A 20,629-nucleotide genomic window follows, 5' to 3' on the forward strand; every position below is an offset into this window, starting at 1 on the left:
AAGTTGTAGCTAAGCATCCTGGTGACTGTGATGTGAATGCAGATAAAGGAAAGGAATGTATCCTGGGCTGTGAAGTAACTCTTTTAGCAGGGTTGGAGGCATACCCACATGCTCTGGTCTGGTTAGTCTATGCTGTGCCTCAAAGTCCCTTAAATTCAGGAGCACATTTTCTGCCCTACTCTTTGTCATTCTGGACCCATTGAAAATTTAGCTCATGGTGGTTCACTGAGGGTCTCTAGAGAGGAACTGAACTAATTAGCTCAGCTAAGGAGAGAACACATTTTTCCCAGGTAACAAGGGGTGAGCTGTGCTCAGTTGAATGTACTCAGCTAGTTCCCTGCTCTGTGAAAAGCAAACAAGACACTTTCTGTAGTATAGCCTATAGCATTCTGTTCCACTAACTTCAGGTGGCTGTGCCATATGTCTGTGTCTAGGGATAAATCTACTTTCTGGCCAAGGTGGTCTTACCATGCCCTTTAGCTCTACTAAGCTTCCTGGGGGCATTGACTCTGGCAAACCTATAATTGTAAATTATTTTGTCACCCCTTTGGGTTGGAAATCTCCCAACTGCTTGCCAGTTTTTATAACCGTAGTATATCTTTCTTATTGGGTCTGGGAGCCATCCTTTTGAAATGTATGCTGAACTTTGCCTCCCAGTTTCTGTGAGAAGTTATGAGACTAATTTATAATAAGTGACAATAAACAAACCTGGATGGCCTGGTCACCCGGACCAACCTCTCTACGTTGTCCTGTAGTGTTTTTCCAATATTTCCCTAGGCAGTTACAAACCTGCTTTCTTTTAGTTCAGTACAGCCAAGTTCAGTGTTTTTTTCACATATCATAATAATTTTGAATAAAGCAAGGCTTTTTGTGTGCTCAGCTCTTGATACCTCTCAGGTCACATGTACACTTGAATTTAATTGATACTACATCCCCCATGGAAGATGTGAATGCTTGAGAAGATTAGCACATTTTAAAAACTCAACCCTCTAGATGAAATGTCAGTGACATCCACTTAGTGAGTAGGAGGTCTATATTTGGGAGTGAGGTGGTTTTCCATAAATGTTATTATTTTGGGGTAGCACTGGGAAAATACTCTGGCCACTTCTATGGGAGCCAAATGAGAAAAATATCCCAGGAGCAAACACTGCTAAATTAATCTGTTACTTCATAACATACAACTCTTAAAATGGTTTGAGTATAATGTTGAAACCACATTTGTTGAGAGCAGAGCAAGAAAGTCCTTGAACCCACAGATCTCCAGGGAGACCAGGGATGTTAAGAACATAGGACTGTCTTTCTAATGGGGAAGCTGTACCTTTTCTTCCATGCAGAAAGCTTGGCATTGGAGGTGATTAATAACCCCATGATCTGTTTTATCTGCTGAGTCAAGCCATATCAAGCACTTACAACCAAGACTAGAAGTAGCTGGTAATCTAAATGACCCTTATAGCCAAGGGTTCCACCAAGTTCCCACAACCAGGATCAGAGATGCTTAATAATCTAAATAACCCTTACATTATCTGTAAAGCCAGAGGTCCTACCACAAGCCCCCATTGCCACGAGTGGAGGTGGCTAATAGCCCCAATGACCTCTACGCTATCTGTACGGCCAAAACCAGGCCAGACCCTTCCTTAGGCCCTTAAGCTAGTACAGGTAGTCTACCTTTGGAACCCATCTTCTTGGAAGAAATGACATGTACTTGAGTTAAGTTTCTGTGTAAGTACACTTCCTTGTGTACCAGGGATTGTTTTACACTAGGAAACTGTTTTCCAAATTGTACTGTCTAAATTTGTTGGGAGTAAACCACCTAGCACCAGACTCCCTGAAGTCTTGATCCTGGTTGACAAAGTCAATCTGAACCAAGTTTTCATTCTCACCTCCTCACAGTCCCGTTCACTGTCATGACCACCTGCAGGGTTCCCCTCACATGTTGAGTGCTTTCAATGAAGAATCTGAGCACCTGGGCTTTACTGTCTCTGATGTGGACAGTATTTACAAGGTGATTTTATTGTTTAGCATTGTGAGAATTAGACACGGGAACCTGATTGCCTGGACCTTGCAAAACTTCAGGTAATTTCTGAAAATGTTTCATCTCCGTTCTGTGAAAGTGATTGACAGAATCTTCTGACTGAGGGAGGCTCAGTGAACTTTGGCTGTCATCACTGACACTATCATCATTGTTATCATCACTTTCCCCATGCAAATACACAAGTAGGAGCTTTAATTTCTACAACTTTCTCCTGTCTAGTAAAGGGGAACCACTGGCGGGTAGTGACAGTGGCTCAAAGTGGGCTTTAACTTCTCTGGATTGCTTGGTTTCTCGACATTTCTGAGCTCATTTGTGAGACATTGTCTTCTTCTCTCCTCACCCTAATCCCTGAATGCTTTTAGTGATGGATGGGCAGACAGAGACGAAGTCATTGAAGGCTATGAGGTGGAAGCCAACGGAGGAATCACCATCAAGCTGCAGTCTCCAGAGGTCAGGTCCTTTGATGACTACTTCCTGAAGCTGAGGCTAGATACCAACACAAGGAATCCCTGGTTCCCTGAGTTCTGGCAACATCGCTTCCAGTGTCGTCTACCTGGACACCTTCTGGAGAACCCCAACTTTAAAAAAATCTGCACAGGTAACTATTGGCAAAGGAGCAGCTCAGTGTGGGTCATCTTCTCTAGTTCCATTACAGGCTATGAATGTGAATAAATCGCACCAAGGCTGGAGATTCAAAGTGGGAAATAATGAAAGCTTAGCTTATAAAATAGCTTAAATAAAGTTAATATATATAGTCCCCTCCCCCCATGGATTTGTGTTCCTGTATGTTAAGAAGACTAGTCTCTGATGGGGCTTATGACAAAAAGAGACAATACAAGTAGATGACAAGCAAACAGAGCAATCAGACATCCAGTGTTTGAACTAGAAGGAAAAGGTGTTTTTGCACACTTAGGTGATGGTAGCCACAGATACATATGTTGATTTAGTCCTTTCCTCTGTGACCGCTTTAATGTACAGATTAGCAGAGGAACAGATTGCATCATCCTAGTCCACACAGCCAACATGATGTTTGTGGATACTGGTGCCAAGAAAGAGCAATCTCACCTGGGCACCAGTTGGTGGCTTCCAGGTGGATGGCTGCTGTTGGTACACTGTTCACTTAAGCCAGTAGGAAGGGTAGCATGTCTTTCCAAGATGTTCAGGGGCTTGGTGGACCCCACAGATGATGTAATCACTAGGGGCCTAGGCTATGGCAATGATAGGAAGATGGAGACTGAGATTCACTTCTGAGTTGATCCTGAATGACATCCTGAATGAGCTAAAGCGATTGGCTGACAGACTATCAAGCATGACTCTGCTTTGAGGAGGTGGTAGATGTCCCTCACCAAGACCTGCAAAACTGACTGAAAGCTGACACCTTTGGGTCATGCAATAAAGTGAATTGACTTGTAGCTGTCATCTTCAGTCAGAAAATTCAACAAGTTGCCCAAAACGCTAACTTGTGAATACTTTAGAATAACCAGGAAGACAATCAAATGGAGTCAGTAAAACAGAACACAGTATAGAACGGTGCTGGTCACTAGAACTTTCTGCAGTAATGAACATCTGGCTCTCTGCTGTCCACTAAGGTGGCCTCCAGCCACATGTGGCTGTTGACACATACCTATGGCTTGTGAGGTTGAGGAGCCAAAAATTAATTTCATTTATCTTTAGTTATTTAAGTTGAAACATGGTTAGGCCACATGCGGCTGCTACATTTGACAGTGCTGATTAACAGTGTCGTGAAGGAATCTATCATGATGGCTCAGGCCTCTCATTCCAGCATTCAGGAAGCTGAGGCAGGAGGATTGAGAGTTTGAAGGCATCCCAGGCTATGTAATGAGACCTAGTCTTAAAAATAAGACAAGTCACCAGACATGTCATGGGGCACACTTTTAATCCCAGCACCTGGGAGGCAGAGGCAGGTAAGAGGCCAGCCTGGTCTACAAAGTGAGTTCCAGGACAACCAGGGTTACACAGTGAAATCCTGTCTAGAAAATGAAAAACCAACCAAACAAAACCCAACAAATAGAAGCTTGGACAGGTCACTCAGCTGTTAAGAAAGACACTTGCTCTGCAACCATAATGACCAGCACATGTATGTGCATATGCTCACACGGGCACACATTAATAAGTATAAAAATAAGTCTTAGGGCCCTGGAGAGATGGCTCAGTAGTTAAGAGAGCATATTGTTCTTACAAAGGGCCCACATTTAACTCCAGCTCATACACACACACACACACACACACACACACACACACACACACACACTTTTAAGACAACAAAGTTGAATCTTAACAAATAAATTAATTTTTGAAATAGGACAAATTGCCAATGATAACGAAAATAATGATAGGAAATAGGCAGCTGGTGGATACTGTGAATACTGCATGAAATTATTGTCAGTGTTTCATCTTCATGTGACAATAACACTTAAGACAATTACAGTGTCTAGATACAACACATGGCTGGAGAATTTCATGATCCCAGTGTAGCTTTGATATGTATTTCCACAAAGCAGCAGATCCCACAGATCTCAGCACCGTACAATTAACAGGACTGTAAATGGGGCCCATTCTCAGCATCATCTCTGTGCACACCAGAATTCCTGAGTTGTGTAGCTTCACTGCCTTAGGTAAAAATCCCCTTTATTTCAGGAACCATACAAATATTTGGCTTTGTTCTGTGAGATTCAGGTGTGTAATGTATCATTCCTCTCAGGAGAAAAAAGAAAAAAAAACGCACTGAACATTCCCTAGACTGGGGAGTTCTGTTCCCGAATTGAATTAAACTATTGTTCTGTCAGGGTCATAGATGGCAAGGTTGTAGAGAATGTTCATCTACTGTCACAATACACCTTCAAAACAAGCCTCCCCCAAGAGTTGGTGACTTAAATAACAGTAATTTGTTTGGTTCGTGAATCTAGGGGTCAGCTGAGAGGTTTTGCTACTCTGGGCTGGACATGGTTCATCTCCCAGGGTTGGAGTTGACTGGGGACTGGCTAATCTCAGAGACCTTCCACAGGAAGTTTCCTCCTTCCAATTCATGCTGTGTCTTTTCTGGAGGCAAGCTCAGATAATTTCATAGCACAGGAAAAGGGTTCTAAGAAGCAGAATGGGAGTATGTTAAGGCCCTGGAGGCTAGGTCTTGGAACTGATGAATTTATGGTTAACTGAGATTTCAGAAGTAAAGAAAAATTGGGTATAGTGGGCCCTTCCTAAAAGTCTAGCCTGAGTTCTAAGCCAGTCTATTTCAAAGAGCAGATGCAGAGGAGGGGTGAACAGATGTAACATTTTCCTCAACCCTGATTGACAGTCAGCTTCTTGGTTGATCTTTGGGGTTGATGTGAACTGCCATTGGGGCCAAACTTCCAAAGGGAAAAAGAAAAGTTATACCCTAGGACACAATGGATGAAAATAAATTGGGACCTGTCTTGGCTTGTAGACCACATTAATGTGGATGGAACTGAATTGGGCTGGTCTTCTCTGATCTCACTTGCTTGATAAATAAATCCAAAGTGGAAAGTCTACACAACTGGAAAGCAAATAAGAAAGCAAACATCATAAAAAGAAGTACAGTTTGAAGACTAATGGCAGTCTCCGAGCTACTGTGGTACAACTCTGCTTGCCAGGAGTCTTGGCATGCTGCCTTACCAGATACAATATTCTGTTTTTTGCTACTGTGACAAAATACTACAAGGGGTGCAAATTACCCATAAGGGAGGTTCAGTTTTTCACAGTTCTAGAGGCTGGGTGTCTACAAGTGAAAGGCTACATCGTCCTGTGCATGGTGTAAGGAACAAGCAGGCTGGAAGAGAGAGAATGGGAATACCCTTAACGCCTTTTATTATCCTCCCCTTGCAACACAGGCAATAACCCCCTTCATATGGTCTCTTGAAGATCTAGTTTTTAAAGGTTCAATTTCTTAATACTGTCAATTCCAATGAAATATCAACGTGTATTCTGAGGAGACATCCACACCGTAGCATAGGACTAGCCAACAATATCATACAAGTCATAAACTGGTGAGCTTTTTCACCAAATTATTTGATTGTATCTTGGACAACAGACACATACAAGTATACACTAAATTAAAAAGCATTGTTTCCATTTCCTTCCAATTGGTAGGAATGAGAATTAAAGGAGAAAAAATAAAACTAAAGTTGTGACTATAAATGGAGTAGATTTAAAAAGAGGCTGAGGACACAGTGAGTTCAGTAAACTTATGCACTTAATTAATGCACTGCCCTACCACAAAATTATATACGTGTTTCTAAGAGAGCCCAAGCTACCATGCCTTTAGGGTAGTAATTACATGTTTAAGAATCTATTATAAGGGAACAATCTAAAAATAGTAACAGCAATAGCCAAGAAAAACCTTCTGTCTCATATTCATTGTTTTTTAATAAGGAAAATTGGAAGCATCCTAAATGTCCAACAATAAGATAAGAATGGCTAAGTAATTATAGTGCTTTTATGGGAAAGAATATTACAGAGCTATTAAATGAGGACTATAAAGCCGAGTTGCATTATCAAAAGCATAGGAAGTGTAATCCTCCTGAATGTGAGATACTGAATTACATACACACTGTGACTATCACAAAGCAATCAAAATGGAAAAACACTGAATGTCTGTCTCATGCAGTGCTGGTAGGAGTTGACTTTTGGAACATTTCATTTTCAAAAGCCTGAGAGCTGCTTATATCTTCAGAGTGAACTTCTGGAAAATTAATTCCACTTCTGGAAACAAAACTCAAGAAAAATTTCTAAAATGGAAAAGAGTGAGTTAGAAAGATTTTCTTGTTACTTCATTAAAGCATTTTACTTAATGTGTTGATGGTCTAGAACCTCAATGTATAGGGAGGATGAGAAATGATTAAACTACATATTATCGATATACAAAATGTTACATAGCCATTGAAGTTTTAATGGCAAAAAGAAATTCATAAATTTAAAAGAAGCAGCAATATTCACATTTAAAATGTGATAAGTAATATAGCAAGTATATTGTAAGATGAATTGCTAAATGGTCTTATTAATAAAAAAAACCTCAGAGCCAGATATTGAGGTTAAAACTGAGATCAGAAAAGCAGAAAGAAGGCAGCCACATTCTTACCACTTGGAGATCCTCATCCAAAGAGAGCTACTTCCTGTATACCCACACCTATATGCCTTTCTGTTCTGCTTCTCACTTCTTCTCTCCACCCAGCTACACCACTTCCTGTCTGTCTGTACAGACCTACAGACCTCTATAGTTAGCTAGTATTGGAATTTAAGGTGTGTGCCACCATGCCTGGCTCTGTTCTCAGTGTGGCCTTGAACTCACAGAGATCTGGATGGATCTCTGCCTCCTGAATGCTAGGATTAAAGGTATGTGCTACCATTGCCTGACTTCTATATTTAATGCAATGGCTGGCTTTTTCCTCTGATAGTCAGATAAGCTTTATTGGGTGCACAAATAAAGTATCACCACAGTATATGACTAAAATTATATGAAAAGATGAAAATACTCCGAACATTTATTAGTAGTTCATTGTGGGTAGATAAATTGCATAAAATAAGCAAGATAAGCACCTTTTCTTTTTCTTTCCTTTCCTTTTACTTTCTTTTTCTTTTTTCTTTTTTGAGACATAGTCTTACTGTGTAGCTCCTACTGGCCTGGAATTCACCAGGTAGTTATGTAGACCAGACTAGCCTAGAACTCACAGAGATCCACCTGCCTCAGCCTCCTGAGTGCTGGGATTAATGGTGTGTGCCACCACACTGTCACTCATTGTTTTTAAAATCAGAAAACAATATGAAAGCTTCTATCGTAATGAAAAGTAAATGTCTTTTAACACTGTGTATAGGTGATTAAGGATTGATTGCATATTTATTTTCTCTGGTTTTCACACCTTTGGGTGTAGTCATGTTAAACTTAACAGCTTTAAGAACTGAATTAGTGTGAAATGGTCAATATCTGTGTCTTTCTCTGGTCAGACCGGACACTAGCACTAGAACTTTGCATTTGTGTAAGTACAGTCAACTCCTCATACCTGTGGGTTCCACATTTGCACACTCAACCAAATGTGGAGGGAAATTTCTCCAGGAACATAGCATCAACACTATGTATAGACTTCCTCCTTGTCATTATCCTTAACCATGCAACTCTGTCAGAGAATGTACGCTGTCTGAAACATTATAGCTAATCTGGAGATTTGATATTAACATGCAGGAGAATATGTTTATTTATTTATTTATTTAAATTTATTTTTATTTTGCAATACAATTCAGTTCTACATATCAGCCACGGATTCCCTTGTTCTCCCTCCTCCCTCCCCCCTCACCTTCCCCCCAGCCCATCCCCCATTCCCACCTCCTCACAAACAGCCAACTCATGCAATGAGCACAGGTCCCAGTCCCACTGCCTGGATGCCTCCCAAACAGATCAAGCCAATCAACTGTCTCACCCATTCAGAGGGCCTGATCCAGTTGGTGACCCCTCAGCCATTGGTTCATAGTTCATGTGTTTCCATTCATGTGGCTATTTGTCCCTGTGCTTTATCCAACCTTGGTCTCAACAATTCTCGCTCATATAAACCCTCCTCATTCTCGCTAACTGGACTCCCAGAGATCCACTTGGGACCTAGCCATGGATCTCTGCATCCAGATCCCTCAGTAGTTGGATGAGGTTTCTAGCATGACAATTAGGGTGTTTGGCCATCCCATCACCAGAGTAGGTCAGTTCGGGCTGTCTCTCGACCATTGCCAGCAGTCTGTTGTGGGGTATCTTTGTGGATTTCTGTGGGCCTCTCTAGCACTTTGTTTCTTCCTATTCTCATGTGGTCTTCATTTACCATGGTCTCCTATTCCTTGTTCTCCCTCTCTGTTGTTGATCCAGCTGGGATCTCCCGCTTCCCCAAGCTCTCTTTCCCTCGACCCTTGCCCTCCACTACCCCCACTCATGTCCAGGCTGTTCATGTAGATCTCATTCCATTTCTCTGTCATTGGGCGATCCCTGTGTGGAGCTAGGGGAACTCTCCTCCACTGCTGGTGGGAATGCAAGCTTGTACAACCACTTTGGAAATCAATATGGCGCTTTCTTACAAAATTGGGAATCCATCTCCCCCAAGATCCAGCTATACCATTCTTGGGCATATACCCAAGGAATGCTCAACCACACCACAAGAGCACTTGTTCAGCTATGTTCTTATCAGCATTGTTTGTAATAGCCAGAACATGGAAACAATCTAGATGCCCTTCAACTGAAGAGTGGATAAACAAAATATGGTACATATACACAATGGAATACTACTCAGCAGAGAAAAACAATGACATCATGAGGTTTGCAGACAAATGGATGGATCTAGAAAAAAATCATCCTGAGTGAGGTAACCCAGACTCAGAAAGACAAATATGGTATGTACTCACTCATAGGAGGATACTAGATGTGGAACAAGGATGACTAGACTGCTACTCACATCACCAGGGAGGCTACCTGGAAAACAGGACCCCAAGAATATGTTTATTTTATGTTCCAATTTTATTCCAGCTTATGCAAAAGACCTGACTGTTCTTAGGTTTTGGTGTCTGTGAAAGGGAATTGTCCTGGAACCAATCCCTTATGGTGAGCAAGAGACAACAGTATTTCCAAGGTGTATTATTTCCTTGCAAAGAAACTCAAATGATCTCAATAAATTTTCTAAGCAATCTGTGCGAGGTAGGTACTATTATCATGTTACAGTTGTCAGACCTGAGACTCAGAGGTTAAGGTAGGGCATCCATCAGCAAACAGAAATGTAGAGTCAGTGAAGCATGTACAGGTGCTTTCTAACCAGATCCCCACCAACAAGCATCCCAGGGACCTGTCCAGTGATTCTTGTTAGGAAAGATAAAGTGCTATTCCAACGCAAACATGATACAAATCCATCCAGTAGTTAAGTTGCTGGCTACAAGAGAATGATTGATTTGCATAATGCCACTCTTTCCACTGTCCTCACAATGATTAAAATTTTAGGAGTTAGGCTATGTCAGTTTGTACTTTTCCAACACATTTCCGAATCCCCTGATGTAGTCAACTAATTAAACAGCGATGTGGACTTTGCATAAAGCACTTTTTAATTAGTCTCAGTGATTTCCAAATCACTCAGCCTTGGCTTAGTATCCTTAGTCCTCACATCAGCAATCTAATGCATGTAAACTCCATTTACATAGCAAAATCTGAAATGATGCTTAATAAAGGTTTCTATGGAAACTAACAGCAATATCACACAAAAAATAAAAATACCAGCAGTATAAAATGAATGACAGAAATGTAGCTATCAATAATATGGAAAGGTTAATAGGTTAATTCCTCTTCTTTATGCTAATGCTAATTTTCATAAGTATGCCTGCTTTTTTATTATAGGACTATGAAGCTTATTGGATATGCATGACTCTCAAAATGCATAGGAATGATACAGAAAGTGAAAGTTTATATTGTTTGTCAATAATATTATTTCACATAAATATGGAGATTAAATCTGAAATGTAATGTAAATTTACATGAATGTATCATGGAAATATTATACACAGAATTGCAAAGGGTGAATTTCTAGGGTTTTTGCAGTAGAAGAGATCAATACATTTTGTGCTTTTACTATAAGTGAAAAGTTAGTCTTTTGCCTTCCTTTGAACTCAGAGCACAGGGAAGTATTTTCTGAACTTTACCTCAGAATGAAGTACAAACAAACATGTTTATGAATGGCAGAATCCCTCTTCAAGACAGTGCCAAGATTCAAACACAGTCAAGAACAGTGCATGGATGTGTAAGGTGTTTCTTCCTGCTTTGCTAATTTAGCATACTCAGGCTTTCACCTAGGCAGGGCCATGTCCTGTCACAACAGAGAACTTTAAATATTACTGTACATGCTGCAGAGATCTAATTTGGTTACGGGAATTCAGGCTACAGAATTCTTTCCAGGAGATCCTTTCCTAAAACACAGTGATGTTGACAGGCCACTAATTGACTGGAAACTTGTCCAAAGGCAACCCCTGCTAACCTTTCAAACTTCTCTTTCTATTTAGTTGTGACCACAGTTAGGGGGAACTGGGTCCCGCAACAATGAGGCAAGTTCTTCTTGGCCCATTCAAGTTACCCCATGTTAATTTATCCCTCATCCCATGTTAGCTTTTATTTAATACAATTTATTCTTTCACAATTTCATACACGCAGATAATGCATTCTAATTACTCTTATTTCATCCTATCACTCCCCTGCCCTGTCAGCTCTCGTTCTCCCTCACACATGTTCCCTTTCCATGTACATGGCTTTTTGTTTGTTAGTGATGAACTTAGAGAAACATATCCATGTTTTGTAACCCAAAAGTCATAAAAGTTGATGCTTGGATAAGATGGGTTTTTTAAAACCCTATTTGTTTATTACTTCTTTGTCTATTATTTGTATTTATTTGTCTTAGTTAGGGTCTCTATTGCTATGAAGAGACATCATGACCATGACAACTCTTTTAAATGAAAACATTTCATTGGGGTTGGCTTACAATTTTAGAGGTTTAGTCCATTATCATTATGGAGGAAACTACAGCAGCACACAGGCAAAGTGCTTGAAAAGGAGCTGTGAGTTCTACATCTGGATCAGCAGGCAGCAGGAAGAGAATGCTATACTGGGCATGGCTTGAGCATCTGAGACTTCAAAACCTGCCCCTAGTGACACACTTCCTCCAACAAGGCCATACTCACTCCAACAAGACCACACCTCCTAATAGTGTCCCTCCCCATGGGCCTATGGGAGCCATTTTTATTCGAACCACCACACAATTATTTTTTGCAGGGCTGGGGACAGAACCCAAGGTCAGGTGCTTGTTAGGCAAGAGCTTTACTGATGAACTATACCCAAGTCTTCCATTCATTGTACATGACCATGCAGACTTGAAGTATAACGGTAACAATTATGTATTGTCAGTGAACCCTATTTTATCTTTTACAGGAACTTTAATTTACACTTGTGTATTCTTGAGCACACTAGAGCATACTCTCACATGTCTGTACCCAGTTACCTAGAGATTAGACTAAGTCCACACACCACAGTTATTACTAGAACTTGGTTAGAAACATAAATACGTTTGTGAACTCGGTCAATATTCTTCTTAATAAATAATTTACATATTTATCAACTAGAATACCATCTCATGTAGTCTAGCCTGTGATCTGAATGATTTAGGCAGGTTGGAGTTTCATGTTTAAAAGTCATGGCTATTCTTCTAAAGATATATGGGTAGTATATATTTAGAGTCTCAGGCTGCTGCTCATGGGACAGCTGTCCCATAGACAGTCAGGTGTGATGATTCTCACCAGGGGAGTTGCTTAAAGTCTTCTACCTGTCTTTGTCTCTGGGTAAATTAACATGAGCTAAAATCCTAATTTCAGACATCATAAGAAGTGACTGGAGACATAGTTCAGTGGTGAAGTGCTTGCCTAACATACTTTAGGCCCTGGGTTCAACCCCCCACCACCACAAAAGTAAGAAGTAAATAAGAGGTAATAGTTCTTTCAGGGTGGGTATGAGCATTTAGGTCCTGGTACATATGTTGTTTTTTTATCTTATTTTTAATTTTAGTAAGGTAATGTAATTGTATGTTGTATAAACCTTCCTGGCTGCCTTCTTTTTTCTCAACACAACTGCTTTGGGAATCATTATTACCTTGAGTATACTAACAATTACTATATTTTCTGGGTGTTCCTTTGTGTGCATGTATCTATTCACTTGGTGATTAAAATTTTGAGATGTTTGCAATTTCAGGTTATTTTACATAAAATGTATGTGAACACACATGTATAATCCCGGGCATATGCTTTCATTCTCTTGGATTAATTCTTAGGAGTAGAAAGGCGATGGGCTTGAGAGATGGCTCAGTGGGTAAAGGCTCTGGCTATGCAAGCCAGCAACCTGAGTTCCATCCCTGGGACCCATGTACAGGTGGAAGGAAAGAATCAACTCTGCAGAGTTGTCCTCTGTTCTTCACACCTGTACCATGGCATGCATGCCCACATACATGTACAGAATAATGACAAGTAAAAACGATTTAAAATATTAATGACTGGAATGGTTGGATTGAATGGTGGGTGTATGTTTCATTTCTTTTTACGCATTCCTTGGTCCTCCTCTTCGTGATGGAGATAGATGATTGAGCAAAGAAAACCTTAAGGGATTTTCAGTGGGAAGACAAGTGGCTTGTGAGTACTCAAGAGCCAGTGACGCTTCTGAATTGCATCTTGGGTAGTACCAGTCTTCCAATGTTTTTGATACATGGAGGATGCTGTTAAGGGTGAGGGGAATATTTTATGTCCACATTATAAGCAAACTCTTAGCCCTAATATCAGTCTAACAGAATACTTTATGGAATTACTGTGAAATCAAGACCTACCCTCAACAGATTCCATAGTGGTAGATTCCCCAGTAGTTACTTTCTGAGATACCACAGGTAGCTTTTCTACTCCGAGGAGTGGAATGTGGCCCTGAGCAATGAGCCCACCAGCAAGACTTATGGTATAGTCTCTCCCTCTATATCACAGGAAAGTATTGGAGCATGGTACTACACTTCCAGGAACTGCTCTTCAGACTCACCCTGCTACGGTTTGAGTACAACATGTCTCCAGCAGACTCATGAATTTGAAACACACATTGGCTGGGGAACCTTCTGGATATGGAGTCTAAGTGGAAGATTTAGAGTCATGGGAGCAGGGATTAGATGTCATAGTCTCGTCCCAGTTTTTAGCTTCATCTCTGCTAAAGCTACTTAACACTTTTAAAATGACTCAAAACCTGGGACACGTCTAGCACTGTCCAAGTTGAGTGCTTTGCTAGCGTTCTGGGTCTGCCTGTGGCCTCTGAGTTAGTTCATAAGGGCTTTACCATTCTGGATGCTGGGTCAGCCTCTTCTGTTGGCTGTGTTCATTTATTGGTAGGCTTGTTCTGCACACAAGTATGGGTATTCCCAACTAGTAAGTCATGGCCGAACATCATGCTTCTCCATGTCAGTGGTCCTCAGCCTAGGGGTCACGACCTCTGTGCATGGTGGAATGACCTTTTCACAGGGGTTGCCTATGACCATTGGAAAACACAGATGTTTACATTACAATTCGTAACAGTAGCAAAAGTACAGTTAGGAAGTTGGAATGAAAATTTTATGGTTGTGGGTCACCACAACATGAGGAACTGTACTAAAGTGTCACAGCATCAGCAAGGTTGAGACCACTGCTCTGTGTCCACATTGGATAATTAGTAGAGATGGTAATTATTTTGTAATATTAATACAAAAAAATCTACTACAAACACGGTGGTTTAAACAGCACAGACCTATTACGTTAAATGTCTACGGGCTGGAAGCCTGAGAAGGATCTCACTGACCTAAAACACCAAAAACCTGTCACCGGACACACATTCTCTGATGAAGCACCTAGATGAGAATCTGATGCTGTGCTTTTCCTGGAGGACACCTGCATGGCTGGGCTCACGGCCCTGTTTCACATTCAAAGAGTGGAACATTGTCTTCCTCTGAGTTTCTTCCTCAACCACACCTTTCTCTGACTACGGACAGGGAAGGTTTTCCCCAGTTGAGAGGGACAGTCACCCCATTTCAAGAGCAGATTAACTGTGCTATCCTAAAGTCCCGTTTACTGTGTAATAGAAGCTTTCTACACATTTGGTGATGAGGATGTGATATCTTTGAAGGGCTTTTATTTTATCCCAGATGTCTAGACAGGATGTCTAGACGGAGCAAGGGTTAGACCTCCTAAACCATCTTTTGGTTTGTTTGTGTTGCTAGGGCATCAACTCAAGGCTTTATGCACCTTAAGCAAACACTCTACCACTCATCCTCACTTCCCTCCCAGTTCCTTCCTGTTGGCTACTTTTTTAGTTTCTCTGGAGCTGTAACCCTGCCTGTGTTGCCAGAAGATGAGAGTGGGTGTGGTCTACAGGGTTAGGAATAAGGCTTTAAAAGTCTCTTTCGTTGTATGTCTCTGAAAGTTAAACCACATTAGCAATTGAAGACATATGCTCCCTGAATTTAATCACAGGAAGGTTCCTTATTCCCCATCATCCTCCCTAGGCTCATGTGATGGAGGATGTTCCTCTGGTGTGGACATCTTCCTTTTCTTTCTGGTCCCAGGAAGGTAGGGAACCCGGAAGAATTTTAAATCCTGAGTTGCCACTGATATTTTTAGTTAAGATTGTTAGATTTCAGGTTCCTAAGATTCTTACTAAAACTGACAAACTATGCAGTTTCTTTTTAACTAGTTTATCAGTCATGACACATGCCAATAGTAATGCCTAAAACCCCTTATAGATCTGACCCTTTTGTAGACTTAATTTTAGCTGCATTGAGCTTATTTTCTAATGAATGTCACAGGTTCATTTTATTCTTAGCCAATTCCATCACATCAAAGATTTATGAATGCCAAATTAATTATTTCTTGGACTTTAACAAAAAATGTGTTTCCTTAGTCCTTGCCATAAATTTGAATGCTTATTGACTTTTTTGTTTTGTTTTCATTTTTTGTTTGTAGCACAAAAGCTTCTTGGTATGATCTTCTCCAGATAGAAATGAGAATCAATTTCCTCTTCATCTCTGCAGGTTTAACTTTCTTAATTCCTTGCCTAAACATGCAAGCTCATTTCACAATGTGACTGGAGTCAAGTAAGAGTATGTGACAATGTTGCAGGGCGTTTTATCATTGCACATTAGAGTTCTTTCAGACCTTGCTCACAGCTTATCAGCTACTTGTTCCTACATGTCTTATAGTTTATGTTTCATGGTTGGCTGTATAGTTACAGTATCCTTCTCACCTTTAGGACCAAATCCTGAATTAGTCCAGTAGGCTCATATAGTATATCTTACAATAATAAATAATGACTCCTAATATCTTAGAATTCTAAGTAATATGTTTTACTCATACTGTGTATTTATTGTATGTTGGCTACAAAATATCTTCTGTGTCCTTTATGTTCTGGATGCCAAACACAGACAGCATCTATCTGGAATCTTGATAATTGTGCTGGAGAGAAAAGAGCGTTAAAGTGAGAATCCATGGGAGTCTGCTTAAGCAGTACTGGGGAATTTATTAGGGTATAAATTGAGGAAATACACTCATGGATACAGAACCGAGTAAACAGCTGAAGTTGTCCTCTGTTCTGACCAGGAGCGAATTCACCTGGCAGTCTGCTCACACCAGGAAGCAGGAAGCAGGGAGAAGGGCCTCGTGGTTTATTTCCTTTTAAGAGGTCACCCTTCTCCCTTTCCTTTTAAGAGGTCACATAGGATGGCAAGAAACACCACCTCCTTCAGCTCAAGGTCACGGGCAGAGCAAATACCACTACAGAGCATGGCCAATTATGATAAAAAAAAAAACAACTGTCACTTCCACTAAAACTTCACTGACCAATGCAAGGCCCATCATCATGCAGGTAGAGACAGTCTCTCTCACGGGAGGAGAACCTACTATTAATGAGAAATACTGCAATTTATCCAGCTATTGCTGGCATTAGTACCATAGTTCTTTATTCCAAAGATAGTGAGCTTTATGTGTTTGTAATACATGATTCATGTATTTTTTTTTCAGAGTTTTGAACTTAACTAAAGACTTACCCAGCAGAATCACTGTGTGGAAATGTGTTTAGAAATTCTTTGCAAAAGACTGAGTGGAATTTTCTTTTTGCTTGATTGAGCTCCTTCATATTAATTGTTTAAGGATGAGAGTCATAATTCCCAGTATCAGAAGGATTTGTCAACAATATACCCTTTGCTTTCCTGTCATGGTAAAACTAAGCAATCATCAGCTAATACTGCACTGAGATCTCAAGTTTTCGCTAGTGACATTTTCTTTGCTTAAAGGCTTTGAGAAAATCTAGAGTGTATTATTTCATCTTCTCAGAAGAACATGTAAAAAAGGGGCTCCTAACACAGCAAACCTATCTGTATGGAGATATTCCACCTACAATGATTGAAGAAACAAAATGTAATAAGTTATCTTTTTTTCCATGGGGGCATGAGAGACCCACACCCCTCTATAGAAGAGATATGTGAAGGAAAATGTACAGATACATTCTGATGATGTGGTAGAGAAGTTGCTTAATATCTCTGTCTCTCATTCCTTCTTCATAGGTTTTTATTCTTATATCATAGCAGTGAAATAATCTCAATCTCACTTCAAGGAACTGTTGTGCTTCTGAGAAGGCAGGAAATCTGTCTCAAACTTCATTCAATATTTTACCTGAGAAAAATACCATAACATAGAAAAGGCTATTGCTGTGGGGCTTATTTGTGTATCCTTGAGTCTGGTAGGGTTGGGGGAACAAAAGCATGGGGCAATCTGATATGTCCATCCATAGGTAAATGCCATGTCATTGGTTTTAGTAAAAGTTTTCCTAACTCCACCTCTGTCATCTCTCTTGAACCACTTATTACCATCTGTTACATACTGGCATCGTTAAACTTTCCCTAAGGAAAACCTGAGTATCCTTTAGCCAGTAACAGACTTCTCTCTTAGACTCCAATTTGCTTAAACTTGCAGTGGTTCTCAACATGTGGGTTGTGACCTTTCACAGAAGTGACCTAAGACCATTGGAAAACACAGATATTTGTTATGATTCATAGCAGTAGCAAAATTACAGTTATAATATAGTAACAAAAGTAATTTTGTAGTTGGGGGTCACCACAATATGAGGAACTGTATTAAAAGGTTGCAGCATTAGGAAGGTTGAGAACCACTGGCTTAAAGGTTATGAATGTATGCTATAGCTTGTATCCTATCCTTTCCAGGTAAAATGACCAGGGGTATGTGTGTATTTGTGTATTTATTTTGTGTGTGTGTACACATGCATGTGTGTATATGTGTGTTACAAGAAACTGGAAGTATTGAAAAAATGTGGCATTAGCATTGCTTGGAGTCTCTGGCCTAAGTGTTTAACTGCTTCAGAATTCCTTGAATGGATCATATACCTACCCTCAATAGCACTGTGAACTCCAGAGTGGAGTTCAGGACTCTGAGGAATGAGCTCACATGTTTTGTGGGGCTTTGGGATCCTAAGTGGTTAGGACTCCATGATGTCCCTCCTTAGTGTAGTGCAGTGAAATGAGGTTGCTGAGATAGCAATACCATGAGTCTGTGCATTAGAGAGAGTAGTCAAAGACTGGAGTAAAGAAACAAGACACTTGCTTATCCAGATGGCCTAGTCCAGTACCATGGGAATGGGGCATGAATTGGTTGGGAAGGCTGGGGGGTGGGAGGAGGGAGGATGGGGGAATCTGTGGTTGATATATAAAATGAATAGAAAATCTCTTAATAAAAAAAAGAAAAAATGTTTAAAAAATGTTAAAAAAAAAAAGAAACAAGGCACTCACATGACCATTGTGGGAAGCTTAAGACTATCTACTCATGATTTCTCACAGATAATTTCTCTGGAGTTCTTAGGAACTGGCCTAACATACTAGGATAAGGATTTTTGTTAGCGTTAAGTGGGGAGTCAGTGCAACTCCAGATGATCAAACCAGGCAGGAGCAAGTCTCTTGAACGACACGGAGTGTGCCAAGTAGTCGATGTGAAGCAGCTAGAGGAGTCTCGGGCCTCCCCTCAGGGCTCAGGGCCAGATGAAAAGACAGAAGATGCCCAGTGCACTGGCTGTCATTTGTCCTGAACGCATGCTGAATGTCATTTGATTTAGCAAGTACAGTAACTCAAAAGACCAGACAGGATATTCCCCCAAATAACCGGTTTCTTTCAAAAGAGTTTTTACTAGTTGTTTTCTACTAATACTACAACAACAACAGAAATTGATGATCTTCCTACACTTGCATCACTTAGCAAACTGGTTGTCACTTATCCTAGTTTATATTGTAGATTTTATTGTTTACATCACAAAGTCCTAGGTTATAGCAATATTGTTGGTCCAATAATAGATAGAAAACCTTAATTTTAACGTGGGCTTAAAGATGGCATCTCCTGGGCTGGGCCATTAGGGTAGCACATTCCTTTAATTCCAGACTTGGAAGGCAGAGGCAAGTGGATCTCTATTAATTTGAGACTAGTTTAGTCTATGTAGCGAGTTCAAAGTCAGAGCTCCATAAGGAGACTGTCTCAACAAACAAAGAGCAACAACCAAACAATAAATAAATAAAAATGGCATTCCTTTTTTTAAAAATTATTTCTGTAATTTCCTCTTACCAAAGTATACAGACTGCATGGTTATTCTGCTGTTATCCTCAATGGACTATTTGCTTTCTTTTTATATCTTGGAGTTTGTGGGGGAAAAAAAAACATAGTCTGATGAAAAATTGCCCTTGAAGGATGGCATTAAGGTCAGTTGGCTGGTTGGGGAAAAAAATGGCTTGGTAGATGATGAGATACCATGGAAATTAGAACAAATCACTGTGCTGGAATGGAGACAGCATGCTCCCTAGTTATCATTTCAGTAATGTGACTGCTCCTTTGTTTCTTTTTTTTTTTTTTTTTTTTTTTTTTTACCTTTTTAGAGCTTTATTGGGGGGGGAGACAGAAAGACAGAGAGAGAGAGAGAGAGAGAGAGACATGGGGGGAGAGGGAGAGAGGGGGACGCTCCTTTGTTTCTTACCTAGCAGAGGGAAGTAAGTGCCCTGAGTACACTGCAGTGGTTCAGATTCCACGGAGTATGAAGTCCAGTTGTCTCTAGAATAACCTTTTATCTCCCTTCTGGGGATGTCTAAAACTTCATGCCCCATGCAGATTAGCTAGTGAGAGATGTGTTAGTTTTCTACCATGGCCTTAGCACATCACAGCAAAGTTAGCAGTTCAAAATAACACCCTTTGTTATGTAATGGTTTTGTGGGTCACAAGGTGCAGCCCAGCATGGGACAGCTGAAGTTTATTTAGCGTCTCATCTCTAGGGAGGACTCTGTTCCCAGGTCATTCAGCTTGCTGGCTGAATTCTGTACCTAGACTCTGCAGTTCGACATCTCTCTTTTTGTTACCACCTGTCAGCCAGTAATAGTTCCGAGAGGTTGCCCCACATATTTTTTTTTCACTTTTTTCATATGATAGTCTAACAACAGTGGGTCACCCGCCTCCTGTGTGTCACATCTCTTAGGTTTTCTTTGGCCAACCTTCTCCGACTAAATGCAGACATGCCTTTCCAATTTTGTTGTCTCCCTGCAGTATGTAGCCTGAACCAATTTGAGTTGGTTATGTACTATAACCTGGTTTTATCTACTCTAACCCTGATTTTAGAGTTATCTCTAATTACACTTGAAAAACCCTTGCCTGTGTAACATAATTCTCAAGATTCCAGAAATTTCTTTGTTAACATCTATTGAGAGACATCCCCTCTACTTTAAATTTTTTTAAAGCTATTTATGACTCCTTATCCATTTCCAGAGCATAGAGCTGCCATAAAAGGCACTTTCCAATCCCAAAGAAATGAAGTAGGTGGCTGCTTTCATCTGACATGGCTGGAGTGTAATCCTTTAGAGGGATTGTTCTTGGCAGCCTAAATAACCTAAATAACACTAAATCAATGTGCTTTGTATAGGTGCTTGCTTTTTGGATTCTGTCTTAACACAAGTAGTCCTCGTATGGGGATTCTTTAGT

At 40.4% G+C, this 20,629-nt stretch overlaps 1 protein-coding gene across 2 annotated transcripts in view; it reads left to right on the forward strand.

Moving 5' to 3' along the window:
• The window catches only part of Grm1 (glutamate metabotropic receptor 1), a 360,861-nt gene that overhangs the window by 263,819 nt on the left and 76,413 nt on the right, over positions 1 to 20,629 (forward strand). For both annotated transcript variants that reach the window (XM_059272378.1, XM_059272379.1), the window contains exon 3: positions 2,395 to 2,630. In XM_059272378.1, the coding sequence (XP_059128361.1) occupies positions 2,395 to 2,630 (236 nt within the window). The remainder of the gene's footprint in view (positions 1 to 2,394; positions 2,631 to 20,629) is intronic.

Source organism: Peromyscus eremicus, chromosome 8b, assembly GCF_949786415.1.
Source record: "Peromyscus eremicus chromosome 8b, PerEre_H2_v1, whole genome shotgun sequence".
In the NCBI taxonomy this organism is placed as follows: Eukaryota; Metazoa; Chordata; class Mammalia; order Rodentia; family Cricetidae; genus Peromyscus; species Peromyscus eremicus.